At 47.1% G+C, this 23,457-nt stretch overlaps 1 protein-coding gene and 1 long non-coding RNA gene across 3 annotated transcripts in view; one reads left to right on the top strand and one right to left on the bottom strand.

Moving 5' to 3' along the window:
• The window catches only part of LOC128346565 (uncharacterized), an 85,988-nt gene extending 82,044 nt beyond the window's left edge, over positions 1-3,944 (top strand). The window contains exon 6 of the long non-coding RNA XR_008317050.1: positions 2,833-3,944. This is a non-coding gene — a long non-coding RNA (uncharacterized LOC128346565). The remainder of the gene's footprint in view (positions 1-2,832) is intronic.
• Positions 1,526-23,457, bottom strand: part of LOC128346561 (venom factor-like) — a 98,201-nt gene continuing 76,269 nt past the window's right edge. For both annotated transcript variants that reach the window (XM_053299993.1, XM_053299992.1), the window contains 11 exons: positions 23,218-23,376; positions 16,705-16,855; positions 15,054-15,108; positions 13,314-13,401; positions 10,978-11,067; positions 10,707-10,812; positions 8,409-8,498; positions 6,633-6,713; positions 6,107-6,190; positions 4,027-4,162; positions 1,526-1,821 (listed from right to left, as the gene is read on the bottom strand). In XM_053299993.1, coding sequence (XP_053155968.1) covers positions 1,680-1,821; positions 4,027-4,162; positions 6,107-6,190; positions 6,633-6,713; positions 8,409-8,498; positions 10,707-10,812; positions 10,978-11,067; positions 13,314-13,401; positions 15,054-15,108; positions 16,705-16,855; positions 23,218-23,376 — 1,182 coding nt within the window. In that variant the 3' untranslated portion in view covers positions 1,526-1,679. The remainder of the gene's footprint in view (positions 1,822-4,026; positions 4,163-6,106; positions 6,191-6,632; positions 6,714-8,408; positions 8,499-10,706; positions 10,813-10,977; positions 11,068-13,313; positions 13,402-15,053; positions 15,109-16,704; positions 16,856-23,217; positions 23,377-23,457) is intronic.

Below are 23,457 nucleotides of genomic sequence, written 5' to 3'. Positions count from 1 at the left end.
TTCTGCGGCAGGCTGCCTTCTTGCTCCCCTTCCGTTTTGTTCCCGCTCTCACCACTCGCAGGCGGGAGACAGCAGGGAACCTCTCTCACTGCCTGCTCGGACGGACCAGAGACCGCCGAGAAAGGAACAGGGAGGCGGGAGACTTCTGCAGCCGTCGGCTTGATTATAGCCCTTAGCACGCTGCTGGAGGGCGGGAGGCTGGAACCAGGTGCTCTAACGCCCCGAGGGAACCCTGATCTTGCTCTTCCCCTTGGGACACAAATGTTCAAAACCCTCCCTGCGTGCTCCATACACTGGGGATCGAACAGGGGGGCAGAAGGTGGGAGGGGGGGAGCAGGGGAAGGAAGGAGTAGACAGACAACTTTTTTAAAAAAATACTTTTAAAGACAGAGGAAAAGGCAGTGAACAGTGAGGAAAAACAGAGGGAGTAACAAACGCACAGATCAACAATCTCAAACTGACCACAAGAGAGGAGGACAAAAAACCTGCCAGGAGCAACGCAGGACTATAAGAACTGGGGCGGGGTTATCCCCGTCCGGCTCTAAAGGCTTTCCATTAGAATTTACATAGTTCTGCCCAGGAGCACGTGACGAGGATAACCCAATGAGATGCCTTGATTGCAGCAACCGAGAATATCTACTCTGAAATTAGCCTGACACAGCTGTTTACCCCACTGCCCTGCCAAACCCCATATCTTGTTGAACGCTTTCATTGTTTCAGTACTGTTGGTTCTCCTTCCCCCAGTTTTTGCTCAGCACCACTCTCTTTGCCCTCACTGGTACTTAATGTGTCATTTGTGTATGGGTATCAGTGACATACTCGTTAGCTGTAGTGTCATGTCACAACTGACAAAAGCACCTAAAGCAATAGCTAGCAGAGAGGCAAATGAGGCTGAGGGGACAAGAGAACCAAGGAAGGAAGGGAATTAAGCCGAGCAGAAGCAGGCTCCTAGAGGAACAAAACCACACTGAACTGCACTGGAACAATACAAGTACATTTGCAAAGCAGTGTCAAAAAATCTCAGGAAAAAAGAAGTGTTTTTCGACACTTGCAAAAACAGTCACAAAACTGGGTAATCCAGTTTCAGCCCATCAAAGATCTGGTACTTTTGCTGTGTGGTTTTTGAGGCTTAGATGTAAAATTCACAGAATTATAGACGACAAGGCAAAACACTGAGATATGGAAGACTTTCACAGCTGTGGCTTCTCAGGTATGACTAAGTAAAGCACTTCTCCAGTATATCAAATATGTACTGTGTTCATCCAGGCTTTCTTAGGTACTCACTGGTTGCACCTTGAAGCCTTTTAAATTAGTTATTGTACATATGTATCCCAAGAAGGCTCAGAGTGATTGACATGGAACTTCTAGCATTCTCCCATCTAGGTAGTGATCAGGGTCACACCCACTTGGCTTCATCATTACTACAGGGCTAAGTGCTTCTAGATCAAGCAATGGTCTTTGGCTTTTAATCCTGAAGAAGCTTTAAACAGGAGTTTGTATCTTAAACAATAAACATGCCAACACAGTGAGAAATCAGTCTTTTATTTTATACACAAACAATCAGGGAGGAGGATATAGGAGAGTAAAAGCGATAAGAAACTGGAACGTCAGGGATAAGGTTGAGCATTGGCTCAAACCCATCTTAAGCAAGTTGTCCGCTGCAGGCAATGCTTCTGTAGTTAATTCTGACAGCCCAAAATGGTCAATGAATTGGAGAACTCGATGAAATCATTGCACAGTTCCTGGAACTCCTCCTCATCACATTCCTCATCACTTGGCCATTTCTCAATCCAGGTATCCTTGCTAACAATGTAGTTGACACTAGAAAGAGGAGAGGTAAAACTTTAAATCTTTGCTCCACAGGTAAATTGGCTAGCCTGGATACTGCAGAGGAGCACGCAGCCATCATCTGGAGCTTTTCTGCATGGGGCTTTTACAGCGCTTTCACATGCTGAGGCTTGGGGTGCGTCATACGAGGGTGGGATTTAACCTGAATTCATTACTGAGACAGCAAGGTACTATTCACATAGCAAGCAGAATTACTCAGGTTTTATCTTTATGAGTGGAGCTTAACTCAAAGCATCTAAATCCAAAAAGTAGTACACTTTCTAAAATATTTTCCTGGGATACTCCATCATTCTGCAGAGTATGCTTCTGATGTGTGGAGAGACCCCACAGATAAAGCAGCTCAAGGGGAGATGGAGATGTGGCTTTACCAATTGTCTGCTGACATATTGGGCAGACTTGTTTCCTGTGCCCTGGAGTCAATTTCTGTTTATTCATTTATTTCTTCTTCTTCTTCAATAAAAAAAATTATTCCTTTATGAAGAAAAGCCTGATTCATGGTTTAAAAAATAAATAAATTTCCATGGGTCTGTAGCAAGGCTGCCACGTTTCTCTATAGCAGCTACATGGTTTTTTAACGTTGAGGTCAACAGAAAATTAGAAAAAATGCATTAGTTGGGAAGGGCTGGCCTGGAGCTCTGAAACCAGGCATAGTGTATTAAATTTGAAGCCAATGGGTCAATTGATGGATTTTTAATTTGTTTTTAGACAGGGAGCGTGCATCCCTTTTTTTGTTTTATTTCCCCATCAATCTTGTGCAAGCCTGCCACCTGGAAGTCGATTGCAGTCTTGCACAAGATCAATGGGAAAACAAAAAAAGTGAAATACCCTCTCTGTCTAAAAACATTATTAAAAACCAACCAATTGACCAATCAGCTTCAAATTTAGGTCACAGAGTCCTGCTATCCTGTGCTAAAAATGTGCCTGGGAGCTTTTCAGATTACACGTTATAATTGTCGCTTCTTCTTTCCTTGCACACTTGAATAGGAAGAAAGAGGTGGGGTGCCTGCCTCCTCTGCAACCCCATTGGCCAAAAATGGACCAGAAGGACAGCAGGGAAAGCATACAGTGTGAACAATCCCTGCTTGGAAAAAACCTAAAGAATTGTAGCCAAACTTCATAAGATATAGGAATAGGAACAGCCCCAGCTTTACTCCGAATTATGCTTGAAAATGTTTATATCCGTTTATTTCTGCCTTTACTACTCTTGCCCTAAGCTATCTGATGTTAGACCACTTCCTCCTGCACTAAAGCTGGCAGTCTGGAAAGGTTCCTGGTATGCAGCAGTACATTGACCTAGGAATCTCTCATCTCTCAAGCCAGCCGAAGCAAAGCAGGAATGGAAATAAGACTTTCAATTTCCCTTCGGGGGGAGAAACAATTTCCCAAGAACATCCAAGCTAAGTCAGAGAAACTCGCTTTAAAATGAATCCCTAGAGTGCAAACTGTTTCACATTTCATGTGGGGCTTGTGAATGATGTAGGCTCTTACATGCATATTTCCTACAGCAAACATGTGAATGAAAAACTAACTAATGCATGTTCCTAAACACATGCTGTATGTGCACAGCAGGGGGGTGCGGGCTGTAGGTGGTTAGGCTCCTTTGTGTGTACATGTGTTTAGGAACACATGTTAACATTCACATTTCATGTGTTTGTGGTGGGAAATGCCAATGTAAATAATTTATTTAGGTTCCACAGAAGCAAAGGAGAGAGGGATGTGTAGCCCACTGCAGCAGTAGAAAAGACCACCGCAGGACATGTATCACTTGCATATTGTGTAATTGTGCTGTAAAGCTGAACCACATGCGGGAAAGCATTATACATTTCTGAGAGATGTGGGAGTGACTGCAGAAGTGGTGGCAACCACACCATTACAAGTATGTGTAAAGGGCTGTTAGCATCATGGGGGATGATGTTTTACAGCCCTGTCTACGCCCTATGAAAATGTCATTTGCAACCACAAGGGTCCTCCCTCCATGGTACCTGAGAAATCTGTGGAGGTAGCCACTGAGGTACTATTATGTCTTTTATGCCACTTCTTTGGCTTGCTGCTGCTCTTTTAAAAGTTGTAATGCATTTTGTATTGCATTTTGAATATGTTGTGGAGTGCTTTGTGGACTTACGGTGGGAAGGCAGGGTATATATTTCAGCAATAAATGAAATGCAATACAGCACTTACTCATTTTTTGTGGGCCACATGTCCGTGCTGAGACCCCAGATCACATAGGCTGTGTTCACCTCCAACTGCAGAGATTCCTTGCATTTCATGTGACTGATAAACATGCGGCGCTTGCCTTGGACATTCGCGTCACTCCCTGAAGCAGTCAAATAAAACATTCAGAAGTGTTGGAATCAGGGTTGTGAGCTTCAGCTGATAGGGATGTGCACAGACCAGGTGGGGGTGGGGCTCAAAAGTGTGTGTGTGGGGGGTTGACTTTAAGGGCAGGGGAGGGTGCACTTACCCCTCCCTCCACTTCCTCCTCACTGGTGCTCCGTTTGCAACAGGTCCGTTGGGGCGGCAGCATACCTCCCTGCCTCCCAGTTGCCTCGGACCCTATGTCAGTGGAAGTACCTGATGCAACTGCGCGCGCACGTCCCGATGCGCATAAGTGTGTCAAGTACTTCCACTGATGTAGGGTCTGATGAGGTAATGGGGTGGCAGGGAGGTACGCTGCCGCTCCAACAGATCCTTTGCAACTGGAGTGCCAGCGGCGGGGGGGGGGGATGGAGGGAGGGATAAGCAAGCACACCCTCCCGCACCCTTAAAGACAGCACCACCCCCCACCTTCGAACTTCCCCTGCCCAGTTCTGTGCACATCCCTACTGGGGCAAAGGGAAGACAAAACACTGGGAGGCCTATACTATATATACCTATTGGGCCAGCTGCTCTCTCTCCCTTCTAAATGATGAGAATCGGTTGGCCTAAAGGGCCAGTTGCTCTCCCTCGGTGAAATAAAGAGAATCGCCACTTTTAAAAAGGTGCCTCTGCTCAGTTAGCAGGGGAGACAACAGATGTCCTTGTCTTAATTTGGAAGGAGCTCTCCTAAAATAAATTAGCTTAGGCTTGATTCAGAACACGTCTCAATTAGCTTGCTTTAAAGCTCTGTGCCTGAGTTCTGAGCTCTGTGCTGGCAATGATGTTATCCGTGAGAAAACAAGCCCTTCAGATTTTCCTTTGAGAATCTTTATTATGGGGCCACAGCCCTAACTCACTCCACTTTCCAGGGATCCTTGTGCTAGGGAGTTCCTGTTGGTGAGGCAGTGCAGCTCTTCCCTTTAACCTTATCTGGTTGCCCCCATTGCTACTGCTCAATGGTAAGGGGGGAAGGGAAAGAAAGGGGGCAGATCAGCTCAGAATGGGACCAATCTGATTTACAAACCAAGCTAAGATTCAGAGGGGAACCATAATCTTGGTGTTTTCAAATCAGGCAGGGGAGCACTCTTTCTGAACCTTCAATTTTCAGAAATTCTTCTCCATCTCTAATTTGGGGTGTAGTGAAGTGATGGTTTGCTTGACTGACCCTATACCCAATGTCTCATTCTATGTGCAACAAACTGAGTAAATGGGCCAGTTCTCACAGCCCTTTCATACTGGTGGATATACTGTATTGACCAGAATCCAAGACTAGGTTTCCCCCAAGATCTTTGAAGCTAGGGATGTCATCTTAACTTCAGATGTCATCTTAACTTGAGAATCCTCTCCCTTTCAGATAAATACAGGTAAATAATACCTTATTTTAAAATAATTTTTAAAAGAGGGTCATCTTAAATTCAGAGTTATATTTGATTTGGGTAAATACAGAATGCAATGAAGTTGTGCATACGACCTGCTTGTCTTCCCTGGCAGACAAGCAGTGGCCGTCTGTGCCTTCGCTGCACTGCCTGTCCACATGAGTGGTGGTGCGGCAAAAGCTGAAGCCTCATTGGCTTGTTTGCTAGGAATTCTCTGTATGTTCCCGAGGATTCTGGGAAGTGTTCTAATGGTGCCCATTCTGGGAGTATGCTTCAGAGCACACCTAACACTTTCCCGAGCAGGGGAAGATCGAAAGCACTGTGCAAGCTATCTTTCAAAGGAGGTTCTTTAATGTCACGGAGGATCCCCAAGTAAGCTTCTGGGAAACCCAAGGGTTCTCTAGAACACAAACATGAAAGCACTGACCAAGACTAATGTGAGCCTTGAAACCAACGCTTATTTAAACAAAATGGTCTCCTACTTGTGTATTCAGGCTTTCCCGCACCTTCAGGTGGGAAATTCTTACCTGCTTTAATCACTTCCAGAATTTCCATGATGTAGTTGTAATATCCATTTTCTTCTTCTATTTGAACCAGCTTGGTTTTGTACACTTAAAAACAAAGACAGAGAAATGATATTAGGCACGATGCATGTTTTGCTTCCCTCTCCCCTGCCAAAAAAGGGCCTCATACCCTTGTCAAGTGGCTAGTAAATGGTGTAGTTGGGCTTTCTGGACAGGCTGAGGGACAAATCTTGTATTTTGGCACATGTAAACGCACAACCTGCTCACTAATCTAGATCAAACTCTCGAATACATGAGCTGTTGTGGTGCATCAAAGACCCAAAATATGCCCAGAAGCTGCAATGGAAAATGCCACCATGGGAGAGTTTTTGTAGGAGCAGCTCATCATGTGGATGGAAGCAGCCTTGCAATGAGGCATTGTGAAGCAGCTACCCCAGGTGGTGGATTTGGGATCGCAGGTGTTTACCATTAACATACAACTACAGCCATTCCCTCCTGTAAAGGATTCTTCAATGTAAATGGCAGTTACCATAATCCACTCCTGGCTTGCAGGCTTCTGCAATACGTTTCTGCAGATCGATATCTTCGGTCTTCTTCAAGAAGCAGTTTTCTTTGGGAGAAGAACAGAGAGAGAGAGAGAGAGAGAGAGGATGAGGATGAGGATGAGGATGAGGATGAAGATGAAGATGAGGACGAGGACATGGATGTTCTCCCTAGAAGCCCTTCATAGTCTCTGGGGATATTACTAATCCACGTGCTAAACCAATTATTGGTGCTGCCAAATTTTGATTCAAAAATACTTTTAGGACAAGTGGAGCAAAGGCAGAATCTGACAGCTTCTGAACCATACAGCATTCTGACTGTCAAGGAGGGAGGGATTGGAGAAAGAGGAGTGGAGAGAGAGCCTCCCTGTTGCTGCTGCCACAGCTACTGGAGCCTGGCCTCAGCCCAACTACCAGGTAAGAAGGTGGAAATTATATTTTGAACACTGGAAAAAAGAACTTTTCTAGATAGTTTTTCAATGTTACTTGTAAGTGCTAGTCCAAACTAAACCCTAGGGTATTCTCTCATCATTACCTACTGTATTAGAAGTTGCTTTAAATACATTTAGATTGGGAGTACTTTTAAAGCTGGGTCACTTCAAACCTAGCCTGGGCTAATATGCCTTATACAGCTCTAGAGTTACTTTCTTTTTATAACTGCAATATAACTGCATTAATACTGTACCAGAAAAACAACATAGTCTTCTTGGCACAATACAATTACTGAAGTTGGAAATTATCACTGTGTTTATAAGCATGTACAACTTATATGTACAGAATGTACTTCTTACAGTCCATAATCCTTTGGCCCCACAGTTCACAAATTTGCAAATGACATTCCATGTGTCCTGCATGAAGAAAGTGTGCTTCAGACCACAAAGGTGTATTCTACCATCAATTTGTTGGCACTCTCGGTCACTGTTGTTGGGGGGCAGCTCTCTCTAGATACTGTGACCTGAATAAGCCACCTGCTGAGCTACTCATGTTACTCCCAGTGACACTATGAGGCGCTTCACACGATCGGTGTGAAGCGCTGTTCAGGGTAGTGCAGGGAGCTGTCCCTAGGCGGCTGGATCGGCCACCCACACGACTGCCGGCTCCATCACGGAGCCGGCAGAGGCGGTGGGGATCATGGGCCAGCCAGAAGATCCAGGATGCCCCGCACAAGTGCCCGGGGCATTCTGGAGAGACCCCTGGGGCCTGGAGGCTTGTTTCAGCCTCCCAGTGGGGTCTCCTCGTGTGTTGCCACGGCACGAAGCCACACCGTGACAGCACACGATCAACAAAATGGGGTTAGTGGAGCACTCTCTCCACTAACCTCGTTTAAGGGGAGGGGTAGTTTTTGAGGTTTGCTGCCGGGAGCCGTGCAGCTCCTTTGGCAGCAGTTGACCAGGGGAAATCGGGCTAGGTTCCCTTAACTCGATTTCCCCTGGTTGTGAGTATAGCTTCAATGAATGGCTGGACTGTCCATTACATGCAAGGTTTACAAGTTGCATCTCTTTACCACCCTACAGACTACTGCTACCACCACCACCACCACCACCACCACCACCACTATTTATATACTGCTTCTCAACAAAAGTTTGCAAAGCAGTTTTCATAGCTAAATAAATATATAATATGGTCCCAGATAATACAGACCTTAGATACACCCTGAATCAAGAACCAAAGATCACAAATTCCATAGTGGGCCAAGTTCCATGCAAACACCCCAAAACTTAAGTCTAGGTGAGCAGAAACATCTCCCCACCACCCTATCTTACCTTCTGCACATCGACAAATATCGCCTTGGCATATCTTGTTGAGGAGGCCACTTGCTTTAGATGGGTGATAGAACTTGATGCATTGTTCATCTGAAAAGAGAAATGAGAAGAGATGTCTCCATAAGCTCATGTAGTTTACTTATTCAACCCCTCAGGATGAAATCTCAATGGGAAGGCCATAGGAAGTGAACAGTAGAGTTGACCTATTTCTCTCAGAGAATATTCATGTCACACCTGCCTGACTTTATGGAAAGAAATGCATCAAGAGCTTGGCTGCACAAGCTTCCCTAATCAGTCACGTGGGGTATATTCCAATATCCCCTGCAACAGGGATGGCCAATTTTGGTACTCTTGTGAGACACTCTGTTCTCCAGACAACGACCCTGGGACTGCAAGTCTCTTTTGCAGCACAAACTGGCCCCTTCATAAGTGATCAGGCTGCCCAATGAAGACAAAACCATCCAGCAGTTAAGAGCTTCACAATTATAGAGCATGTGGCCTTAGGCATCAGCCAATGCATTAAATACAAAATCCAGAAGTAAAACATTGTAGAACTGGAAAAGGTGCAGAAGAAGGCAACCAAGATGATCAGGGGCCTAGAGCACCTTCCTTATGAGGCAAGACTACAACACCTGGGGCTTTTTAGTTTAGAAAAAAGATGACTGCAGGGAGACATGATAGAGGTCTATAAAATCATGCATGGTGTGGAGATAGTGGATAGAGAGAAGTGTTCCTCCCTCTCACATAACACTAGAACCAGGGGTCATCCCATGAATTTGATTGCCAGGAAATTTAGGACCAACAAATGGAAGTACAGTGGTCCCTCTACTTACGAAATTAATCCGTTCCGAATGCACATTTGTAAGTCGAAAAGTTTGTAAGTCGAAAAGCGGTTTCCCATAGGAATGCATTGGGAACGGATTAATGCGTTCCGGAGCCTAGAAAAAAGACCCAGACCCCCAGTAAGGCTTGCAAACTGCACAGGAACATTTCTTTTCAAGAATAAACAGACAGTAAACAGGCAGGCAAGTCAAGGAAACCGCATGTAAAATTCGTAAGTCGAGGAAACCCCATCTAAAAATTTGTAAGTCGAAAAAAACGCATCTAAAACTGGATCTAAAACTGCCGTTTGTAACTCAAAAAATACTTATGTCGAGTAGTTCGTAAGTCGAGGGACCACTGTACTTTTTCACACAACACATAATCAACTTGTGGAATTCTCTGCCACAAGATGTGACAGATAACAACCTGGATGGTTTTAAGAGGGGTTTGTATAACTTCATGGAGGAGAGATCTATCAATGGCTACCAGTCAGAGGGCTATGGGCCACCTCCAGCCTCAAAGGCAGGATGCCTCTGAGTACCAGTTGCAGGGAAGTAACAGCAAGAGAGGGCATGCCCTCAACTCCTGCCTGTATGCTTCCAGCGGCATCTGGTGAGCCACTGTGTGAAACAGGATGCTGGACTAGATGGGCCTTGAGCCTGATCCAGCAGAGCTGTTCTTATGTTCTAACATTAAGATACAGAACATAATTATTTCTTACACTAAATGAAATAATCCCTAGTTGATCACTGCCTTCACTTCACTCCCCTCCTCTGTTTCCATTTAATCAGTTTTAGATTGTGAGCCCCTTGTGGCAGGGACCTTGTCTTCTCATTCCTTGTAAAGTGTCATGCACATGGATCGAAGTAGAAGTAGTTTGGTAGGGCCACCACCACCAAGAAATGGTTGTTGGGGTGTGGGGGCAGATGGAGCTTGCAGTTGCAGATCACCAGTTGGGCCTCCTGTAATGCTACAAAATATCTTGGAATCTCATCTCTCAAAGTCATGCAGTGCAGCTATGGGGAGTGGCAACATGCCATAGGCCAGCCTACCCTACCCAGCAAAGCACACTGAAGTTCTTCTTGTCAGCTAATTGACCCTTCTGCTCTGTGGCAAAGCACAGTTAGGACAATTGCTGACACTTCAATAGCACACTGCACCTATACCCTGTGTGAGATCATGCTAAAGGCAGAGGAATCCAAGTTCTGTTCCCTGCCCTTGAAGGGAAATTTCATTTGGTGGGTTACAACAGGGAAGTCTTGGAGATGGCAGCCAGTCAGGGAGTTGGACCATGTGTTAGGGAAAGGGTCTACTCAATTGCTGCTGCCTTTTATTGTTATCATTGGATTCATTTCTCAGTTCGGCATGCATAAAGTGGGGAGAAAGACTTTTGAGAACTCAGTAAAGTATTGTAAAATGCTGTTTGACCTCTGCTATGGTTGAGCCCACTGGAGAACCTTACGTAGTTGCCCTTACCTAGATTATAATAGCTGTACACCTTGACCGATGCTGGCTGAATCAGACCAACTTCAAAATACTTCTGAGCTTTAAACTGCAGACATTCATCCTGTGTGTGAGAGACCTGAGATAGGGACAGAAAAGAGAGAGAATGAAACCCGTGGGCTTGCCTTTCACTGAAGGTACTTGTTGCTCACAAGCTTCTTGTGCAATATTCAGTGTCACTTCACTTCTGCATATACTTTTAGCTATGCTGGCTGTTCCATAGAACTCTTTCAGAAGTCTTTACCTTGTCCAAGTAGATAAGGAGGTTCCCTCTTTCAGAAATGGGGTTGTTGACTTCAAACTTGGAGATGAATCGGTCAACTCCATTAGAAAGCTAAACACAAAGAGAAAGCAAGAGACATTGTTTGCACCAGTGTATTGTAGGCTACACAAGTAGCCTTGGGAGCAAAACTGTTTTTGAATTTCAGCTAGAGCAAAGTTCAAAGCAATTTTGTGCACCTGCTCAGGAAAGGCATCTGAAGGCTTTTGAGTGAAGCAGAAAGAATTTCAATTAGACAAACTAAATTCTAGGAACATAGGAAGCTGCCATATACTGAGTCAGACCATTGGTCTATGTAGCTCAGTATTGTCTTCACAGACTGGCAGTGGCTTCTCCAAGATTGCAGGCAGGAATCTCTCTCAGCCCTATCTTGGAGATGCCAGAGAGGGAACTTGGAACCTTCTGCTGTTCCCAGAGTGGCTCCAACCCCTGAGGGGAATATCTTGCAGTGCTCACACATCAAGTCTCCCATTCCTATGCAAGCAGGGCAGACCCTGCTTAGCTAAGGGGACAAGTCATGCTTGCTACCAAAAGACCAGCTCTCCTCTGCAATCAGATTGTACTAATTAAGTTCAGTTGAATTGCAAAAAAAACCCCAAAACCCACCACGTTTATAACAAGAATCACAAAATTTTGCAGATCAGTTTTGCATATTTCCAAGCACAATCAGTTGTTCAGAACATCCAATAATGTGTTTGTTTTGCATCTGCCAAAGGGTCACTGCATCCTTGTGTCACAAAAACATGGATTCAGCACCATGCTGAGTCTATTTACTGATGTGAAAATTCCTTTTGTCGTTAACAGGACTACAGTCTCCTAATTTATAGGTACTCATGCAAATAATGTTTGTCCCTTTTAAAAGGGTCAGACTCTCAACTATCTCCCCAAACAAGAGGCACACAGCCCATCATGGCAGCAATTTGATATATGATGCTCATTCATCTGTGACGCATTCAACACAAGCTAAATGGAGAGGAGCCCACCCAAGGTATGTTGGTAGTGGTGCCCATTTATTTCAATCCGCGTTGTGTGCAGAAGAACTTGACTGGCTAGTGCCCCATCACTGGTCAGAATTGTCTATCTCCCATTCAGTTCCCCATACTCCCTGGATGCCTTCTATGTCTGGAACCCTCTTCCTCAACATGCAGGCAGTGCCACCTTTTGTCTCCTCCTTTAAATCCCATCTTATAAGTCACATTTTCCTTGTGGCCTTTAGTTTATCCCTGAATCCTCATTCCAAACTATATCCACATATTAAGTACATGTAACTGCACCTGTCCACATTTGTTCCTCCCTGACCTTGTCTCTCCCTCCCCTCCTTCTGTTGTTTTTCCGTTGGGTGGGTTCAGTCATCGTAGTGGCAAGCAAGTAGGGGGAAAAACACCAATTCCTGCTGAGCGCATGCTCTCGTTACTGCAACCTCTTTCCTGACATCTGTAGCCGACAATGTCGGGTGGGGAATGTTAGTAATCCACCTCAGCCTGATGTTCAGAACCAGATATTTGAAGTTTGCCTAATTTGACAAAGTTGAGCCGAGGTAGGCTACTGACAGGGAAGAGGAGGAGAGCTGGTCTTGTGGTAGTAAGCATGAATTGTCCCCTTTGCTAAGCAGGGTCCACCCTGGTTTGCATTTGAATGGGAGACTACATGTGTGAGCACACGCAAGATAATCCTCTTAGGGGATGGGGCTGCTGTGGGAAGAGCATCTGCATGCAGAAGATTCCAAGTTCCCTTCCTGGCACCTACAAGATAGGGCTGAGGGAGTCTTCTGCCTTCAGCCTCAGAGAAGCTGCTGCCAATCTGTGTAGACATTACCAAGCTAGATGGACCAGTGACCTGACTCGGTATAAGGTAGCTTCCTATATTTCTATGACATTCTCCCCCAAATATTAGCAGGTTCAGACACCACAGAAGTGGCAGCAGTAGTGGGAGCATGTGCTCAGTGGGAACTGGAGGTTTTCTCCTACCGACTTGCTGCCGTGATGTCTGAACCCACCCATGGCCTCTTTTATATTGTAAGCTCCTTGGGATAGGAACATGTTTATGTTTGCCTATGCAATTTGGTAAGGCACCATCTATTCTGATGGCACTACAAAAATAGTGCCATCAGTATAGATAGTGTCTTACAGAAATGTCATAGTGGAAGAACTGGAGGCATACATTATTCACCCTAATCCAATCTCTATGCACACCTCATCCTATGACCAAAAGCTTTTCATTGGCTAGACTGAAAGTCCTAGTCCAACATCCTCAAAGACAATTTAAGCAACAATTCCCAGCATTAGGCAGGGCTCACCTACCCTTTTAAGGTCTTCAGTGTCTGGTGCAAACCCAGTGAGCATGGAGACATCAATGATTGACATTGTGGCATCAACTTGACCAAGATACCTAGAAACAGGGATAGGAAGCAAAGTGCCCTGAGCATGAATTTCAGAGCTAAGAAATGGATTTGGCTACAGTCACATCATTTTCTCATATGTTAATCCTATTACAATAAATCAGTTCAGCAGATAGGCTGGTGGAGGCAGCACTGGCAGTAGCAGCACTGAGAACTGGAAGAGGTGGAAAGAAATACTGAGGTTGTTCTCACGACCAGCTCTACCTGGCTAGGACAGGTAAGCCCAGATAGGGCTGGTTGTTCTCAGGTTGTTCTCATGATAAGGTTGTTCTCACAACCTCACTTGATGGTGTGGTGCTCCGCACTGCCAGCAGCTGCTCCTGGTCTTCTGGCAGCCATCTTTATCATAGAGTGGGGGCAGAGAAGCACCCCAATGCACCATGCTGCTTGCATGCTGCATTGTGGGGTACCTGGTGGCCCCAACTTGCTTCCCTTCCCCTGATCGCCACTGAGCTTGCCACCATGCTGCTCCTGTGGGCACATGAGCAGCGGAGTCCAATGGAGGCTCCGATCATGTGGGAGGGAGCAGGTCATTCCTGACTTCCCTCTGGCTTCCCCTCATTTGGTCGTGAGGATGACCTCATAGTGTGCCCAATTCTTCAGATGCCTACCTTAGTGTTTTAGGGCAATGCAAAGTACCTAAAGGTTGAAGTGGAGCTTTCTACAACCCAGACTTGCTTGCATTTCCTCATCCCGAAATACAAATAAATTATCTGCATTTGAAAATTGCCTGTCTGGAAATAAATCTGGTTTGCTTTTACTTTTGGATGGTGATATTGATAGAAATTCCAAATATCACCACGCCACATAATATTTTCAAAACACTCCCCTCCAGAGTGTTGGCCTGGACTCAGATGATCTCTGGCTCTGCAACATTAATTTCAAGTGAAGACAGATACAATTTTTAAGATTGGCAGAAGAAGTTTGTGCCTCCATTGGTCTGTGAAAAGCTTTTCTTTTTTGGAGCAAATTCTGGGGGAAACAGTTCTACAGGTTTTCAGTGTAGTTCCTCATAAAGTGGGGAAAACAAGCTGCAGAGGGTGTCTATTAAAATGATAATGAATCTGGGCTTTGTTTTGTTTGCAAAGGATGGCTGTTTATACAAATAAACATGCGTGCTGCTTTAAAAGTAAAGGAATAGCCTGCCTGAAGCGTGAGGGGGGCAATCAGGCTGAGGAGCCAAGTTGAAGAGCCAGAATCTGATTTATTCTTATGAAGGTCAGAAATGCAAGTTGTAAACCCAGGAAATATAAAAAAATCTAATTAATAAATGAAAACTCTGTGTTCATCTTCACCCTCACTTTCCTCCTCCATCAGTACTAGTATCCTGCAGGCCAAACAGTTATAGGCCTGTGCCCATACAGAGTAAATGTGATTATTCCACATATTCAGCAGAATCCTCTGATCTTCAGATGTTGCCCTTTGGTTTCAGATGTGTTCCTTCCTACCAATCCAGGCTGAATATGGGGAATATTCAGCTACTAATGAAATCATCTCAGAGTGTAACCTCTGAAACCAGAGATGCCTTCTGAAAATACTGACTAAGCTCTTTTCTTGTAGAACTGTTATTTCTGCTTCTCTCATTGCTACGCTGAGCCACCCATTATGACCCAGGGTGGTTTTTAAAAGTCATCATACTTACCTAGTGCAGATTTTGATCTTGACTGCTCCCAGGGCTCCTTTTGCTTCTTTACTATCTAGAAATTGTGAAAGACAGACAGAGGTCTTGAGTTCCATTCTTCTGAGACTCAAGGTATATCTGTATACTATAAGGCCAACTGGAAACATGGATCAAAATAACAGAATGCATTGATTGATTGGATTAAGTGCCGTTAAGTCGATGTCGACTCTTAGCGACCGCATAGATAGATTCTATCCAGGATGATCTGTCTTCAACTTAGCCTTTAAGGTCTCTCAGTGATGCATTCATTGTTGTTGTAAACGAGTCCATCCACCTTGCTGCTGTTCGTCCTCTTCTCTTTCCTTCAACTTTTCCCAGCATTATGGACTTCTCAAGGGAGCTGGGCTTTTGCATAATGTGTGCGAAGTATGATAGTTTGAGCCTGGTCATTTGTGCCTCGAGTGAAAATTCTGGATTGATTTGTTCTATGATCGATTTGTTTGTTTTCCTTGCTGTCCACGGTATCCTCAAAAGTCTTCTCCAGCACCAAAGTCCAAAAGCATCAATGCTTTTTCTATCTTGCTTCTTCAAAGTCCGGCTTTCACATCCATAGAGTGTCATGGGAAAAACCATTGTCCGAACAATGGAAATATACAGGCCAGCATCCTGACTAACTGTGCACTTGCACAATGAATAAGGCTGTGCTAGTGGAAGCTCATGTAGCTGCACTGCATCATGGGGATTTTTGGAATTGTGCTCTGGCATTATTTTGCAGAAGTTCCCTGCAAAACACATGATTTTGGGCCACAGGCTGCGGACGTTGTTGTGCAAGCACAAACCTATTTGCACTAATGCAACACTAGTCTGGAACACAAGCTCCAGACTTGGTGCACTAGCTAGCACAACAGTGCAATGTCCTTGTGCAAGTGCACAGTTAGTCAGAATGTCAGCCACATTTAAAAAGAAATCCTAGCCCACAATCATGCAAGGAAGCACACATGTGTGGGAAGCATATGAAGATTTATTTGAGAACAGTGATGAACATATTTGAAACGAAAAATATCAGGAATACTAGTGTGGACATACCCTGTCCTACACCAGTGCAGTTCATCCATATTAAGATTTAAACAGCTTTGTTACTACTCCTCAGGAATTGTGGTGCAGTTTAGGGATGTGCATGAAATTCGCACGAATAGACTCAAATTTGAGTGATCCCCATAGGGTTTGTGTTGGTTTTAGCTTGGAAATAAACTGAGCTTATTCCCATAATTCAATCCATAACTCTGGATCAAAATAACAGAATGCATATGTGGGTGCAAATATACAGGTCAACATCCTGACTAACACTGAACTTGCACCATGAACAAAGTTGTGCTAGTGCAAGCTCATGCAGCTGCACTGCATTATGGGGATTTGGAGAACTATGCTCTGGCACTATTTGGCGAACGTTCCCTGCAGAACATATGAGATGGTTATTTTGATCCATGATTCAAATTATGGAGAATTTGAATCAATTTGATTTGGAACCATGGAACAGAGTGGAGATTTGTTCAAATTGATTCGAATTTGCTCAAATTCAAATTGCAGTCCCCTATTGCAGTTAAATTAGAAAGCAAAATCCAGCCCCTTTATTAGACCCTGAAATTGCTCGCAGACCACTCCTCAGACTTACTTAGCTGCAGTTCTTCAGCAGATACTTGCAGTTCAAACTTCTTGCACTGAGCTGCCTCTTCCCGTAGCTTTGCATTGTAAACTGTCACAATGGACATTGTTGCATTTCCTTCGCCTGTTGCTTGTACGGTAAAATCTTGATTGAGTTTGGTCTGGAAAATAAACAGGATTAGCATGTTCTTATATTGGATTATTTTTAAATGTTTGGGGTGTGGTGAAATGACAGGAAGCATATACAGGATCAATATGGCAACATCAAGAAGACATTCAGATGTTTTGAACAGGGGCAGAACCAGTGCTTGAGTTGGGGATCAGGCTGCAAGAAGAATGTTAAGAGAGAGTAGTGGGGAGCAAGCAACTGGTAAGAGGAGGGGTCTCCATCCTCACTCATGCACCCCTTCATGCCCCCCTTCAAGTGGTACCCGGGGCACGTGCCCTGCCTGCCCCACCCTAGATACACCCCTGGGTAGATCCTATGTGATTGTGGCAGATTGTGACACACAGATCTGCCACTGTCATGTCTCATTTGGCCCTGAGCTTCAAACAGTACAGCAGAAACATCTATGAGATGTTGAGTCTAGCATCCGTCTTTCAAGTCCTGAGGACACAGAAATGTGCTCCTAGAGCCTATGCCCCACAATTGTAGACCACCCTTCCCATGATCATTTTTCCAAGATTAAACAGGAAGACTGTTGTTGTGTTGTTTTGTTTTGATGGCTGGGATAAAACCGATTGTGAGAGTGGGGAGGCACTTTAAAATGAATAGTTGGCACTTACCTGAATGGTCATTCTCCTCAGAAGTATGGATTGTATCCGATGACAGGATGGGTTGTCACGACCTACTGCTCCACAGACAGGGCCAATCAAAAACTTTGTCGCTAGCCAGGAGGGAGGGACCAACCCCTCAGACTTCAGTACTTAGCCAGCGAACTTGTGCTCCAAAAGATAGAAAAAACACAGTAAACAGAGCCAAAGAAAATGGCAATTAGAACAGACTGAATAGGAACATGAAAGACTTGTCAGGAACAAGCAGTGCCCTAACTCAAAAAACCACCCCCAGGGAGGTCAGACCGCCCAGGAGGAAAACCTAACCCACATAAATATGTGAAGGACAGGCAGAAGATAGCCAGAAAAGATAAAGACCAGATACACAAGCAGGAGGGTCGGATACAATCCATACTTCTGAGTAGAATGACCATTCAGGTAAGTGCCAACGATTCATTCTCCCTCAGAAGAGGATTGTATCCGATGACAGGATGGGACCTGCCAAAGCCCTATGAAAAAACCAGGGTGGGAGCTACAAGGTCTGGTCCTATTGCGGAACCACCTGCTGCAAAACGCGGCTGCCAAAAGAGGCGTCGGCTGAGGTCCAATCGTGAATTTTATAATGTTTCACAAAGGTTGAGAGAGAAGCCCAGGTTGCCACCCGGCAAATATCCACCAGAGGCACCAAGGTGGAAAAAGCGGCAGATGCAGCCGCACTTTGAGTGGAGTGGGCAGTGATCTCAGCAGGAGCAGGAGCCCCTGTAGAAGAATATGCCAGTAGGATACACTGGCATATCCAACGCGACAACGTAGGAGTGGAGACTCGCCCTCCCAGAGCACAGTTCCTGAATGAGACAAAGAAGGACTCTGTGGACCGAATCGGCTTCATGCACCACAGGTAGATCTTAACAGCCCTACACATGTCCAGCGTATGCCATTCTTTCTCCTTCGGGCAAGAAGGATGTGGACAGAAAGAAGGCAACATCAGCTCCTGCGCGTGATGGAAAACTGAATTGACCTTAGGTAAATAAGACGGATCAGTACGTAACAAAACATAGTCAGGATAAACTAGACACAACTCCTTACGCACGGATAGCACGCCAAAATCTGCTACCCGCCACGCAAAAGTAATTGCCACCAAAAACAATACTTTAAAGGCCAACAACCGTAGAGGAACCGAATGCAAAGGCTCGAAAGGCGCCTTGGTGAGAGCTCTGAGAACCAAATTCAAGTCCCAGGTAGGAAACCTGTGGACTGTAAGGTGGCTTCAAAACTGCTGCCCCTTTTAAAAACCTCTGAACATGAGGATGTGCTGATAGGGCGGGAACTCCCTGCACCTGCAAAACAGTAGACAAGGCAAAAACCTGACAACGGAGAGTATTGGGCCGAAGCCCAGAATCAAGACCCTTCTGCAAAAACCCCAACACCTGTGCAACAGAAGCCGAAAGAGGAGAAATCCCAGAGGAAGCACACCAGGTCGTGAATGCTTTCCAAGTGGACTGATATACACAAACAGTAGAAGGACAGCGGGAAGCCAAAACGGTCTGTTGAACAGAACTAGAGTAGCCAGAAACTACTAGAGCCTCCTGCTCCACCTCCACGTGTAGAGGCTGAGCCACACTGGTTCTGGATGAAAAAGGGGACCCTGACTGAGAAGCTGAGGATGGGACCCCAGGGGCGTTGGCGGAGCTGACGACAGCGCTACCAGGTCCAAGAACCATGGCCTCCGACCAATGTGGAGCTACCAGGAGGACCTCTGCCTGAAGCTCGCGTATCCTCCAAATGGTCTGAGGTAGAATGGCGAAGGGGGGGAAGGCATACAACAACTCCCTCAGCCATGGGAATGTTAGAGCATCTGTCCCCACGGCCCTGGAAACCTGATACCGTGTGAGGTACCGGTCTAGTTTGGCGTTTGCCGGAGAGGTGAACAGGTCCAGGGATGGATGGCCGAAATGCTGAACCACCTGATGGAAGACTTGGGGGTACAGAGACCACTCCGCGGGGTCCATGTGAGACCGGCTGAGCCAATCTGCAAGGATGTTGGCACCACGCTGATGTGATCCGCCTGCAAGGAGAGAAGGTGTTCCTCCGCCCACTCCAATAGGAGGGAGGCCTCCCGCATCAGGGACCGGGACCTTGTCCCGTCCTGACGGTTGACATGGGCCTTGGCAGTTGCGCTGTCCGTGCGAACCAGGACGTGCTGGGCATGAACCACGGGAAGGAACTCTTGCAGAACCAGCCTGATCGCTCGCAACTCTAGCCAGTTTAGAGTTGGAAGCCTCCTCCTCCGACCAACACCCCTGAGCCAGAAGATGAAGGCAATGATCCCCCCAGACCTGAAGGCTGGCATCTGTTGTCACCTGGACCCGAGGCTTCAGAAGAAACCTCACCCCCTTTTTTGCTGGTGGAGAAAACCACCATCGCAGGGAGTGTTGGACCCGCGGAGGCAGGGAGACCTGGAGGCTGGACTGACTGGCAATCTGCTCCTGAAACAGCCACTGGAGGGGGCGGGAGTGGAAATGACTCCAAGGAACGATCCCTGTGGTGGAAACCATGAGCCCTTGCAACTGACTCAGGGCGAGGAGATTGGACCTGGGGCGTAGGACTAAGGAATGCACTTGGACGCAAGCTTGACCCTGCGTTCGGGCGGGAGACACACAGTCCCCTCGACTGTGTCGATAACAGCCCCGAGATGAACCAGTTTCGTCTGGGGAACGAGGGAGCTCTTCTTGAAGTTCACCATGAAACCGTGGGACTCCAGAACCGACAGGGTTGCCTGTATATCCTCCTGGGCCCTCTGGAAGGACGACGACCTCAGCAAAAAGTCGTCCAAATACGGATAAAGGTGAACCCTCTTGGTCCTCAAGTGTGCCATGAGTGCCACCATGAGTTTGGTAAACACCCTTGGCACAGCCGAAAGACCAAAGGGCAGCGCCCTGTACTGAAAGTGGGACCCCTGGTACGTGAACCACAGGAAACGTCTGTCCTGGGCCAGGATAGGGACATGCAGGTACACCTCCTTGAGGTCCACAGATGAGAGGTAATCGCCCTCCTGGAGAGCCATCAAAATTGTGCGAAGGGTTTCCATGCGAAACCCCCTCCATCGGAGGAAACGACTGACGTACTTCAAATCCAAAATGGCTCTCCACTCATCGTTCTTTTTGGGGACCAGAAAAAGAATCAAATAAATCCCCTGCTCCCCCAGGGGCACAGGCTCGATTGCCTGAATGCTGACCAGATGCTGGATAGCTTCCAACATCAGAAGCGACTTTTGACCCCTGTGGGACCGGGGAGTGGGGAGATAGCAGTCTGAAGGAAGATGGTCGAACTCCAGAGCATAGCCCTGGGACACTGTCCTGAGTATCCAAGCGTCCGTGCACGTTTGTGACCAGGCCGCCGCAAATGACTGCAACCTGCCCCCTACCTGGAGAGGAAGTAACAGCGGGGGGTAGTCATTGGTTGGAACCCTTCTTGAAACTGGGCTTGACCTGTTGACCGGCATGCTGGGGACGACAGAAAGAGCTGTCACGAAAGGAGGATCGGGCCCTTGACCACGACCCTCGCTCCTGCCTGTTCTGCCTGTAACGAAATGAAGGTTTATATCCCTTGGTAGATGAAGTAGAAGGAAGACCTTTACTTTCCTGATGGGAAACGGTTGAGGGCATTGCCTTTTTCTTTTCACTGGTCTCAATCAGAACCAGTTCCAAAACCTCCCCAAAGAGCTTCCCGCCCTGGAAGGCTGAATTAGCTAAGTTGCTCCTGGACTTTTGGTCCACCTTCCAGTTCTTCAACCACAGTAAACGCCTGACAGTGAAATCCGATGCCAGCGCCCTGGCAGAAAGCTGGGCTGCATCTAAGGAGGAATCTGCCATAAAGGCTGCTGCCCCTGCCTTAGGGCAAGCAATTCATGGGGAACTAACGGAACCAACTCCTTCACCCATAGGATAGCCTCCCTTGCAAACATAGAATTAGCCATAGAAGCCCTCAGAGACAAGGCAGACGCCTCATGCGATCTGCGCAGAGCAGCATCACATTTTTTATCGTCAAGATTCTTGAGAACCTCATCCCCATCCCTGGGGAGGACAGCCCCCGTGACCAAGGTGGCCACCTCAGCATCCACAGGTGGCAGCTTCAACTTGTCCATAAACTCTGCACTAGAGGCATAAAAGCGCCGGATGGTGGGAGGGGGCCCCTTACACTCAGTAGGATGGTCCCATTCTGACTGAATAATGTCCAGAAACAACTGGGGAAAAGGTACAGTCACCTCAGGACGCTTGAAGGCGGGAAGGACCTCGTGGTCCCCCACCTGGTTCCAAGAGGCCGGCGGAACCACCCCTTCCAAGTGGAGGCTCTTACGGACCTTGTGTAAAAGGACTGGGTAGTCCGCAGGTGTGAACAATTGGTAGGGCGGAGAAGGCGATGTCCCAGGATCACCCTCATCCCCTGATAACTCTCCCTCCTCCTTATCAGAGTCAGAATCATCAGAACGCTAACTGCCTATGGGGGGTACACTTCCTTGTGCCCGAACGGGAGACGGGTGAGGAGACAATGGGGGGGGGTCATCATGTGGCCGGGGGGCCCACAGCCTGCAAACCCTCGGCCCTTAAAGGGCGCGAGACTCCCTCCCCGACACCCAAAATGGGGGCCGCGCCGCTACCCGCAGCTGCAGCATCTAAAATGGTGACAGGCTGAAGGGAAGGGGTTGGGGGTGTGTGTGTGGAAACAGCGGGAAGGGAAGAAGGAGCTGCTGCAACTGGCCAGGCAAATCTGCCAAGCTCCTCCGCCACCACCTTCCTCAGAAGCGCCGCGAATGCTGGCGGAATCTCCTCCTCTCCTGACTCGGCGCCCGCAGCGCGCTGTTGGCTGGAGGAAGGGCAAGGACGCTTGGCGTGTGGAGCGGCTCCGTCCCAGTCAGAGGACCCGGGCGCCGCCGCCTGCAGCAGCGGCCCATCCTCCAAGCCACCCGAGGGCGAAACGGAGGACTGTGGCGGAGGATCAGCCCACTCCAGGGAACCCTCGGGTTCAAGATGCGGCGGCGGCTGAGCGCCTGGCGCCGCCACGGTGGCAACGCTCCCCGCCAAGAGCGAAGCCCCGGACGATCCCTCTCCTGGCAAAAGGGGAGGACCCGCTGAGGAAGAGCCCTTCTTGCCCTTCTTCTTGTCCCTTTTCTTATCCTTCGGGGTTTTGTGGACTCGAGCTCTGGGGGCGGGAGAGGTAGCCGCCACCCACTCAGCCCTGCACACTGAGTGTGCTAAGGAATCCTCTGAGAGGGAGGGGGAAACCTCCCTCTCACCACGATCAGCTCTGTTGCCATGGCGCGACAAGAGGAGCGGCTGAGGAAAATGACCTTCCTTCCCAAAAACCTCTCCTATCTAGCAATAGAGGATCAGGCAAGTAGAAGACAGCAAGCTCAAGGAAGAAAACAGAGGAGCACAACACAGCACCTGCTTGGAGCAAGACAGGGCAAAGAACTGAAGTCTGAGGGGTTGGTCCCTCCCTCCTGGCTAGCCACAAAGTTTTTGATTGGCCCTGTTTGTGGAGCAGTAGGTCGTGACAACCCATCCTGTCATCGGATACAATCCTCTTCTGAGGGAGAATGACATTGTAGGCAACAGTTTGGGCTTTCATTGGTATTCCATCTTATTAGTTTCATTGAGCTTTAAGTTGTGTTATCCACATTTAGCCCTTGCTGGTGGGTGAGAAATCTCTACAAATAGTAATGCATAAAATTGCTCCGAAGAGATCATACCTCTGCTGTTCGAGCCATAACGGCATTATCAAACGTAATTCTGTGACGGATTGGAAATTCACGTTCTGGCAATTTAATAGCAATGTCCAGGTTCAAGTTCTTATGGAGAGGAATGTCGATATGGTACTGGGCAAGAGCTTGGAACACCATGATGGTCGCCTGGGGTGATAGAAGGAAGATGAAAGGAAGTAAGTTCACCGTGCAGCAGACATCTAGATAAGGGACTAAGTGAAGGTGATC

This window comes from Hemicordylus capensis, chromosome 2 (genome assembly GCF_027244095.1).
Source record: "Hemicordylus capensis ecotype Gifberg chromosome 2, rHemCap1.1.pri, whole genome shotgun sequence".
NCBI classification, from domain to species: domain Eukaryota; kingdom Metazoa; phylum Chordata; class Lepidosauria; order Squamata; family Cordylidae; genus Hemicordylus; species Hemicordylus capensis.
Note: the sequence above shows the minus strand (reverse complement) of the source record. Positions and strands in the feature narration are given on the sequence as shown.